Source organism: Dendropsophus ebraccatus, chromosome 5, assembly GCF_027789765.1.
Source record: "Dendropsophus ebraccatus isolate aDenEbr1 chromosome 5, aDenEbr1.pat, whole genome shotgun sequence".
NCBI classification, from domain to species: Eukaryota; Metazoa; Chordata; class Amphibia; order Anura; family Hylidae; genus Dendropsophus; species Dendropsophus ebraccatus.
Genome location: NC_091458.1, coordinates 155,686,380 through 155,696,977, shown reverse-complemented (window position 1 = coordinate 155,696,977; position 10,598 = coordinate 155,686,380). Strand labels below are relative to the sequence as shown.

Sequence of the window (10,598 nt, the reverse complement as noted above, 5' to 3'; positions counted from 1 at the left end):
GACACTAACCATCCCCCTGCCATTATCTTCTCCAGCAGCTGCACAGCTCTGGGAGTCGGGTCATCACTTGCTGTTTTATCCAGGAAGTGACATCACCATGTTATCCAGGAAGTGACACCACCATGTTATCCAGGAAGTGACATCACCATGTTATCCAGGAAGTGAAGCTTTGATGGGGTCGTAAGTGCAGGGAAAAAAACATTTTATAGGCATTTCGTATAATAAGTGTATATCGGGGATTTGTATAACTTTTTTTTTTTTTGGGGGGGGGGGGCAATAGAATACTTAAATAAAATTTTTTCGCTGGACTCCTCCTTTAAAAGGAAAAAAAAATAGTTTCCCCTCCCCCGCTCAAACTACCCCACATTTTATATGGATTGTATTTGATATTAAAAGCCTAATGCCTAATAAGTTCTGTGTTCAATAGTTTTTTGGACCAAGTTTGTTTTATTTGTCTGTGTGTAAATCTATATATACACGCTTCCTCTAATGTCATAGAACAAGACATCAACCTTACAATTCAAAATGCTGAGCGTAACATTTCCCGGTGACTGGGAGCTCAGTCAGTGTGTGTATCTCTGCTTGTACTTGTCACCATTAACCTGGATGAACCTGAGCTGCTCTGGAATCTCTTCCTCTCAGGATAAGCTTCTTTTTATAGTCTAAGCAGACAGAGGGCTATGACAAATACTTTGAGATGCCTCCAGGGTATACATAAAGTTCAGCAGGAGGCATCCACTGGAGAGAACATTTTATAGAAAACTGGATAGGGACAGGATCAGCATGAATAGAGAGCCGTATATCATGGAAAAAATTGTGGCCTTATGGTAAATGGCTATTTGTGATTTCTAATTCAGTAATATACAAATAATGGCAATAATATCTCTAAAAAGGAAAACAGAATGTCAATATTGGTCTACAAACGGATACTGCAATTTCATTGACAAGATTGTCCCATGAGAGCCTCCTCAGAGGTCTGTCAATCTGTATGTGTCTGTAATGTGAAATCACTGCTGTATAATTGTTTGGCCTCATCCCCACATCATCCCTGTGGTATATAAACTATTGCTGTACGTGCTTCGGCTGCCATTCTCCTGAGCCTGTCCTGGTGCACAGTGCGTGCCGTGTCTGAGGTTGGCACAAGCAATGACCATTCAAGCTGTTGCCTTATGAGTTATGTTGAGCAAACTGTTCAGAAATTTGGGTTTTCCTGGCAGCCCTAGGGTGACATAGACACTGGTATTTAATGCCTTTATATCAGATATATATATATAAATATATATACATTCCTATTGCTGATGCCCCGTGCAGCAGGAACATATATAAATGTTCCTGAATGTGAAGGCGTTTTAATGTGTGCAGAGCCATTTCAATGTGATCAGCCCTGCACACATTCCTGTCTCCAGACCCGGGAATGACAGGCAGCTGTGGTCCCGCAGCTGCCTGTCATTACCCCTTAAACGCCACGATACATAACGATTGCAGTGTTTAAGGAAGCAAGTGACAGGATAAGCAGCTGTCTCTTGCTGATCAGGATCAGCTATGATGCGGGGGTCCCGATCACTTACACTGTCAGTCGGGGGTAAGCCACTTGCCTCCATCCTATTGGATCGGTGATCTATACATAGAGTCTGCTCTTAGGTAGACTCTATGCGCAGATCCCCAATTGAACTGACCAATGCCGTGCCATGCTCTGGCATAGCATTGATCAGTAGATGCAATCTGATAATTGCATATTGTACTGTAAAAAAAAATGTAAAAGAAAAAAAAAATGAAATAAACCCCAATGAAGGTTTAAATTACCTATAAATAAACATATTGTATATCATAAATGAACATATAATATAACGTAGTGTGTGGAATTGTCCAATCTATAAAAAAAATATCAATATAGTTCCTGCAAACAAAAAGAGAGGGGGGGGGGACAGGATTGCTGATTTTTTTAAATTATATATCAAAAAGAAATTATTTTACACCAATATGATACTAATAAAAAGTAGAGATCATGGTGCAAAAAAATGACACCCCAACCAGCCCTGTAGGTGGTAAAATAAAAGAACTATGGCTCTTAGAAGGCGAGGAGGAATAATGCTTCAATTTCACCCGGACATTTGTGCATCAATGACCTACGGTCATAAAGGGATTAAATGTGGCATGCTCTGGTCCGGCAAAACCTTGCTGAACCCAAACTTGGAACAGTTTGCTTGGCACTAATTCTGAGTCAGGATACTGCTGATAGACTGAGCGGACAGTGCATGTGCTGACCCCAAACAAAGTAAGCATGTGGACTGGGACCAGCTCAAAATTGATGGCTGGAGTGTCTTTATTAGAGAAGGTGCCAGCAGTCAGCACCCACTCATCTAATATTGTAAGGAGAGGTCATCCATTTTAAAGTCTTGGATGACCTTTCTGATTCAGACAGGAGCAGATTTTTAGAAATCAAAAAACCCTGCGTGGTCATTGAACCAGCTTATTTATTTTAGTACTTTGAGTCTTTTCCATTAAAAGAGTAAAATGTTAGGTTATTTGTCATGCAGTCATTGCTTTACTAGTGATTTAAGCTGAAATGAAGACTCGGCCTTCCACGGTCCTAAATGAAATGCTAATCTTTGGAACACTAGCACATAATTTATGCTTCTGATAATGACCTTATGAGTCATCAGAGTTTTATACTGTTAACAGATGATGTACTGTAAATGATTTCACTAAGATCTAGCGCGGCTCGATGGCAATTCCAGCAACGCTCAGATCCATTGCGAGCCAACTCTAACGTATCATGCGTGTGTAACAACATTTTTTTTTTTACAAATGTAGAAAAAAGATTCAAGCAAAAATTAACACTTTTTTATTATCATTTTCACCCTAGTGGGAAGAAATTAGCGGTGTGGATGAGAATTACAAACCCATTCGTACGTATCAAGTATGTAACGTCATGGAGCCCAACCAGAACAATTGGCTACAGACTGGCTGGATCTTAAGACGTAATGGTCAAAGGATCTTTATTGAGCTGAAGTTTACTCTAAGAGACTGTAACAGCATTCCCGGAGTAGTGGGGACATGCAAGGAGACATTTAATCTTTATTACATTGAATCTGATTATGATCTGGGAAAAAACATCAAGGAAAGCAAGTACGTTAAGATCGATACTATAGCGGCCGACGAGAGCTTTACGCAAGGCGATCTGGGAGAACGCAAAATGAAATTAAACACGGAAGTCAGAGAGATTGGACATCTTAACAAGAGAGGCTTCCATTTGGGATTTCAGGATGTAGGCGCCTGTGTTGCCCTAGTCTCTGTGCGTGTCTATTATAAAAAGTGCCTCTCCACGGTGCAGAACCTTGCAATCTTTCCGGACACGGTGGCCGAGGCAGCCTTTTCGACTCTAGTGGAAGTTAGGGGGACTTGCGTGAATAACTCTGAAGTAGACTTGGATAACCCACCAAGGATGCATTGCAGTGCAGAGGGGGAATGGCTGGTCCCTATTGGAAAATGTACTTGTAGTGCTGGCTTTGAAGAAAAGGAAGGTAGCTGTACAGGTAAAACTCAGTTTACAGTCTCTATAGATTTGCTTGATTAATACTTAATTGTGTTAAATGTGATTCTGTTACAAGTGGCAAATTGCAAGTGAATGTTAAACTTTGGTAGTTGATTTATAGTCTATAAAGTTAAATTAGCTTGTAAACCTGATTATTTACTACAGAATACATCTGCTCTGTATAGCTATGGCGATTAATAATCCTTAGTATCATTAGATCTACATTAACATCACTTAGAGGCGGCTATGATAGGGCGTACAAACAGGGGCAGGTTTTGTTCGGTAACACATTCGCGCCTCACTATACACATGCCAAGATATATCTACTGTGCTTTGTAGCGAATTGGAGTATTACCATAGTAACATTATTCCAAATAGACTGACAATAACTACCTTATTATGTTGGACAATTAAAATGCACTCTGCAAGGCTGGATGGAAAATGTTGTAAGCTTAAGCACCCACTGTTAAACTACCTCTACTTTAACTGGTAGTTATGCCTTTTCTATACATATTGTACTGTTGAATTGACGTAGAATGGCCTTATTTTGTAAAGTGCTCTATACTGTTTTCCTGAGTATCGGACATAATTCAGCCCCACAGTGTTTAATATAGAAAAATGTGCCCCTTCTTAATGTGTCAACACGCCAGGTAGGTGAAGTATTGCCCAGTTAGCACTAGAATGTTTTGCTTTTACTTAAATGGCGCGTGCAGTGCCTCTCTCTAACATAGTGTCTGGATAGGCACTATTGCCTGCTGGATGGGGCAATCACCCGAGTAGTCATCAGACACATGTCTTATGCTTGTTCTGGTTGTCTTGTTGACTGTCTGGCCCGCCACACAGTAACATGCAATGCCCAAGGTCAGGTGCAAGAGAGAAGTCCTGCACAACCCTATTAGCAGTTGATTGATTATGTTCATGCCAGTAATACCTCATTTCATATATGTGAGTGTCCATCTTAGAGCCACTTAAGGAAATATTGGAAAGTTGCTTAAATAATTCAGTAGTAAAATGCTTTAAATTAAAACATCCCATTTAACAAAGTGAATTATGGGGAAAATATATTTACAAGGGGGGGATTATGGCCAATCCTTACAATAGACTACTAGTATTACATGCAGTGTTGCACTGGGGTAATGAAGAACCAGTGAGAAACAACATGTCAGTCAGTGTTAGTGCAGGTTCTAAAGCTGGGGGCCCACCGGAGGATTCTCTGGTCCTCCACTGGGCCAGCCCGACACTGATTACATGTAAGTCACTGAGGAGCCAAATGCTCTGTGTCTCCCCAGTTGATATACAACCTGCATGAAGTAAAGGTGTCTTTCCTTGTGTAAATGCTCAAAGGACATGGACTTCCTGTGTTTGGTTTCTTTTTTGGAACAGAGAAAAGACCAAATGTTGGCATGGACCACAGTTTGGCAATTTAAACATAGAAAACTTAAAAAGAAATACAGAAAGTGTATTGCAAATCTGCTTGAGATCACAGCCCCTGTTGATTTAAAAAAATAAAAAAAATGGTATAGGTACACTTTAAAAAAATATATATAATTCTGCTGCCTTACACCCCCTAGAAGGAGCTTAAAGGAGTCTGGTGCAGGTCAAAAAATTACTACAGGCAGGATGTGTGTGTGTGGGAAATAAAAAAGCCAATATGCCTACCTCTCCTCGGGCCCAAGGCTGCGCCGCATCACAGAACTCCTGGACTCTGCCGACTGTCATCTTCTCCCAGCTTCTGGGTATGTCAAGACCCACATACATCACGGACGGGTGGGATTCAGCCCTTTTAGCCAATCATTGACTTCAGTGCTGTCCCGCTCCAGTCACTAACTGGCTGAGTGGGGCATCCCTCAACTGGGTTTTGACATTTCCGCTGGGAAACTAAGAAGAAAGCCGGCGGGGTCCAGGAGCGGAATGCGGGGGCTCTACGTTGGCACCAGGATGGATGAATATAACTTCTTTTTTCAGTTCCCTAAGCCCCAAAAAATTTTTTGGCCGGACTTCTCCTTTAAAGCTTACTGCATAATGTTTTATCATTAGGCTCATTGTGTAACAGTATTCAGTAACCTCCTTAACTTCCTATTGAGTTGAGTGCAAGTAGCAAAATTTTCTCCTTTCACTGCTTTTGTGGCTCAAAATTTTGGACACATTGAAATAAAAAAAGGTGTTAAAGGTCGAGCATTCTTCTTAAGGTTATTATTGGAATGTTCCCATCGTAACATTTTTGATTATTATAACATAATTATACGATGGACTTGGCAGCTCCCAAATAATTTCTTTAAAGTGGTTCTAGGGTGCAGTTGTACATTAATAGCTATTTCGAAAATGTATATGGTGTTTCAATAGCAATAGTAATGCAATAGTACTAAGTGACTTGACCTTCTTATTAGAATGACTGTATATAATGTGATTTTTCTAGCATTGCATTCAATGTAAGCAATATTTATTAAGAACGTCTAGTAAAATGCCTATGTAAGAACGGCTTTCATGTAGTAAATGGAAATTTCCTAGTCTCTCAGTCAGGTTTATGTTTGTGATCATGGATTAGGAACTCAGTCCTGTTATTAGTTGACTCTACCTCAGCTGCAAATAGATCTTAGAAGACCTCTGACAGGAATGTCTCACCACTATATGTTGACTTTATTAAGACAAATAACTTATTCTGTTATGACCTTTCCTGGGAACTCTCAAAGTCTGACCAGGAGACTCAGGGGTTTTGGCTGTATCATAATTACCATTATCGATCCATATCTATAAATAGTTTTTTTTTCTTTTTGATCTAGTAAGAGCTCTACATTAGTTTATTGCTTTTTATCTTACACGGGGGGAAAAAAAAGTAACAGCTCCGCTATTTGACTGTATTAGCTTTTACATAGCTATTGGGCCCGATTCCAGAGTAATTCCAGAGTCCTTGGTTGGGTAAGACTGTTTATTTATGTTGATAAAATAGAACGGGTCCAAAGACGGCTACAAAAATGGTGGAGGGTTTAAGGCATAAAACATATCAGGAAAGACAACAGAAAGGGAAAGGGGGGGGGGCATGATCAAAACCTCTAAAGTAAAGGAAAAATTGGTCGAATAAAAAAAAAAATTTTAGCAGGCAGGGCAAGGGGGTACATAATTAACAATCATAAACCTCTCCCAGTGTCCATTACAGGCTCTGGGACCCCCTCCAGAAGGCATTTTCTCCTGAGTTCCAATGACATCATGACTCGGGGGGAAATTGCCCAACCAGGCTGATGGATTGACCCCTCAGCCAATCAGTGACTGCAGCGGTATCTCACCAAGTCACTGAATGGCTGAGCGGGCTTTCCATCAACAACGTCAGCTGTGAAAGAGATCCCGGAGCCTGGCGGGGGTCCCAGAGCGGTAATCTATTGCTGCAGAGACACGGGGCAAGGTGAGTAATAATTTTATTAGTACTCTTCTGCCTGCTCCTGCTGGGTTTTTTTTTATTGCCGGTTCTCTCCTTTAAATATATTAACCCCCTCCCGCCGCTGGGCAGTAAATTAACGTCGCTGCAGCCTATGCCTGATGCTGCAGCAACGTTAATTCATGCCGCAGGATGACACAGGCGCAGGAGCTGCGCCTGTGTCATCCGCAGTGGGTTCCGGCTATCAGTGATAGCCGGAGACCCGCCGCAACTATTAGTGCCAGAGCCACGCTCTGGTGCCAAGAGTTAACCCTATAGATACTGCGATCAGCACAACCGCAGCATCTACAGAGGGAGAATTCCCTGTCCGGCGTTCACGAGGGCTTTGCGAAGTGATTGCAGAGCCCCGATGGTAGCCATAGAAACCAGAAGCCTCAGGTTGAACTGAAGAACAAGGCGAGAGGTTAGTTGAAGGAAAAATTTGAAGTGACATGAGAAAATATTACTTTACTGAAGGAGTAGTAGATGCTCCCTCGAGCAGATGTGGTTGGTAAATCTACAATGACAGAATGTAAACCTGTCTGGGATAGACATATACCTATCCTAAGATAATAAGAAGGGAAATACTAAAAAGGTTTGTTAGATGGACCCAGTGGTCTTTTTCTGCCGACAATCTTCTATGTTTCTATATACCCTACAAAACTAACAATACTGAATAATATAATTTTAAATTAACAAGCACATATCGTAGTTTATGAAAGTAACTCTTTTTTGTAACACAGATGTAGCAGAGCTGAACTTGTCAGCGTAGAACATAGAAAAGATGAAGCACATTTTTGTGATATCACAAGTCAATAATTTAACTCTGCTCTGCGATTTTTATGGCAGCATCTCAGTGTCAACTTCTTCAGAAAGTTCCCAGCTTTGGTCATAATGCTACATCCTGAAGCCAGCCAATGTCACAATTGTCATTTTAATTTACCAGTTCTCAAACAATGAGCTTAAACAGAATGGAAAAAATATCTATATACTTTCCTGTGTAAATAATTTGTCTTTATTTATTTATTTTTTACATTTGAAAATAAATGGTGTTATTACATAATCCAAATATTATGAAATGTCTGTGTTCTTTTTGTTAATATTTAAACCAAAACAAAAAGCATGAGAAACGAGAGAAAACGTTTTTCCTTGTCATCTTGGTTTGCCTGACTCATGAATGCTCATGGGAAAATTCTCAGAACAAAACATAGCAATAGAGCACATTAAGGATGATACTGCTGGAGGGTTCTGTGACCTACAGAAGAGATCCCCTGGTATTTGTCAGTGGTGACTATGAACATGGCCTAGGTTTGAGAAGTGAATTTGTCAATGCTTTCAGTATTCAAATGTGATGCATTACATCTGAATAATAGGACAGTGAAATGGGGAAAGAGTCATTTCAGTCCGGCCGAGCCTTCTTTTTCTCTGTCCTTATGTGAACTAAGATTTGCTATGAAGTCCTGATTAATTTAATTGAACACCTCGCTGTGAAGGCTTGATTGCGTATGCTGTGCATCTCTAGCAACCCCACCAATAGGTATGGGGGTGACAAGGGAGACCGGGGGGGGGGGGGGGGGAAGCAGTTTAGCAGTCATAAGATCACATATTTGTCTACAAGATTATGAAATCTTGGATTACAAGTTACTTGGTTTTAGAGCGTGTTGCAAAATAAGCTAATAATTTTTAAAAATTGTAAATGAGCAAGATTTCTAAGGCTGGGTTCACACTACGTTTTTGCAATCCGTAGTCATGTGTGTGCATCCGTTTTGAATTATTTTTACATTGAATTTCATTGTAAAAAAAAAAAAAAAAAATCAAAACGGATCCGTTTTTTTTTTTAACGGACACAAAAATTTGACTACGTTTCTGTGTACGTTAAAAATACAGATCCGTCTTGTTCCTTTTTTTTAAATAATGGAATTCAACGCAAAATGGATGCACACACATGCATCCGTTTTTCATCCTTTTTTTTTTTGCAAAAAATGGATGAAAAAAAAAACGGATTGCAAAAACGTAGTGTGAACCCAGCCTTACTTAGTTTTAGAAGATTGTAAATCAGCACGATTTCTTGATCCAACCCCCTCTGTGTCCCCATCCTACTATACTGGGTAAAAAGCCCTCTCATTGTAACCCACTGCTACCTGGTCAACTCTGTTGGTGAATGGATGCCTCCCAGCTCTCCTCCAGTTCCCGTCTGCGTCACCTCTGCTTCCCTCTGACCCCTGAATTACCCCTTCACCTATAGCTGCTCCAGGCAGCTGGCACTAGTACCAACACCAGCAGGTTAGCAGCCACCTAGGGGGTTGTGTGTAGAAGGAGAGTTAACTGATTAACCCCTTCTTTCCTGTACACTGATGTTTATTGATACAGAACACCTTACCGACCTTATTTGTGGGTTGGGGAATGAATTGTCTGTGTTACAGTTATTTATTATGGAAAATTTGATTTGATATAGGAGCGATTTGGATTACAAGCATCTTCCCAGAATGAATTATACTTATAATCCAAGGTTTTACTGTATTTCTGAGCCTTTTTTCAAAACTGACATTAGTTAAAAGGCAGTTGTAGAATGTATACATTGCAAAATGGATAAGTGACAGTAATGTGGTATAGCACAAGGCTACAATTGTATATGCTATAGAAAATAGAACAGCAATTCGGATGTACTTGTTACATATGAGATAAATAGAAGCATTCAATGCCAAGCTGAGGCAACAAAAGCTAGTGCAATTTTGGAGTATAAAAAGAGAGTTAGTATTCAATCTATACTAAGGGTAGACATGAACTGGAAAACATACAAGTGTGTAACTGAGTTTATCTCTTTGGAGAAAATGGAACTGCAATCGAAAGATTTGCACAGTTTCTGTGTTTTCAATCCACTCCTTTTTTTTAATACTGACCAAAAATACAAAGTGTGAACATAGCCTCAAAATACAAGAATTTTACGGATAAGTTAAATTTCAAATCTAAATCCCTATATCTATATCTATATCACAAAATTATAATGGAAGAAATCAAGTTAATTTAAAGTGTAACTGTCACTGAAATTTTTTTTTTTTTGGCAGAAATCAATAGTAAAGGCCATTTTTAAGAAACTTTGTAATTGGGTTTATTAGCCGAAAAATGCATTTTTATTATGAAAAAACTGTTTGAATCTCTCCCCCCTGTCTTCATTGTTCTCTATGGAGAGGGTGGAGGGAGATGAGTCACCAAAACAGGACAACAAAGAGTTAATTTACAGCTACATCACCAGGCTATCTCATCTGACATCAGCACTGACCTCTCTGACCTCTGAATAGGGGCTTTCAGCGGCTCCCTGCCGTGTAATTCTTTGTTTTCTGCTCTCTGCTGACGACTAATCTGCTTCGTCCCCCTCCCCTCTCCATAGCACAGGTAGGATTCCAACTGATGTAAAAGAGTCAAGATTTCCTGATAATGAGCAGGAAATGAGAGGGGGGAGGGGACCTGTGTAAATGTTTTCTGAATGCAGATAATGGCAGATTTTCCTAATAGACCCAATTACAAAGTTTCTCAAAATCGCCTGGTATATTGATTTCTGCAAAAAAGAAAATAAACAACAGTGACACTTTAAGCCATGAAAATATCCGAATTTGAATTTTGTAGCTGGGTTTTAAGCCTATCTTTCAGTTATGT

The 10,598-nt window shown here is 39.9% G+C and overlaps 1 protein-coding gene across 3 annotated transcripts in view; it reads left to right on the top strand.

Moving 5' to 3' along the window:
* Positions 1-2,917: 2,917 nt before the first annotated feature.
* Positions 2,918-10,598, top strand: part of EPHA10 (EPH receptor A10) — a 390,522-nt gene continuing 382,841 nt past the window's right edge. For all 3 annotated transcript variants that reach the window (XM_069972671.1, XM_069972669.1, XM_069972670.1), the window contains exon 1: positions 2,918-3,536. In XM_069972671.1, coding sequence (XP_069828772.1) covers positions 2,933-3,536 — 604 coding nt within the window. In that variant the 5' untranslated portion in view covers positions 2,918-2,932. The remainder of the gene's footprint in view (positions 3,537-10,598) is intronic.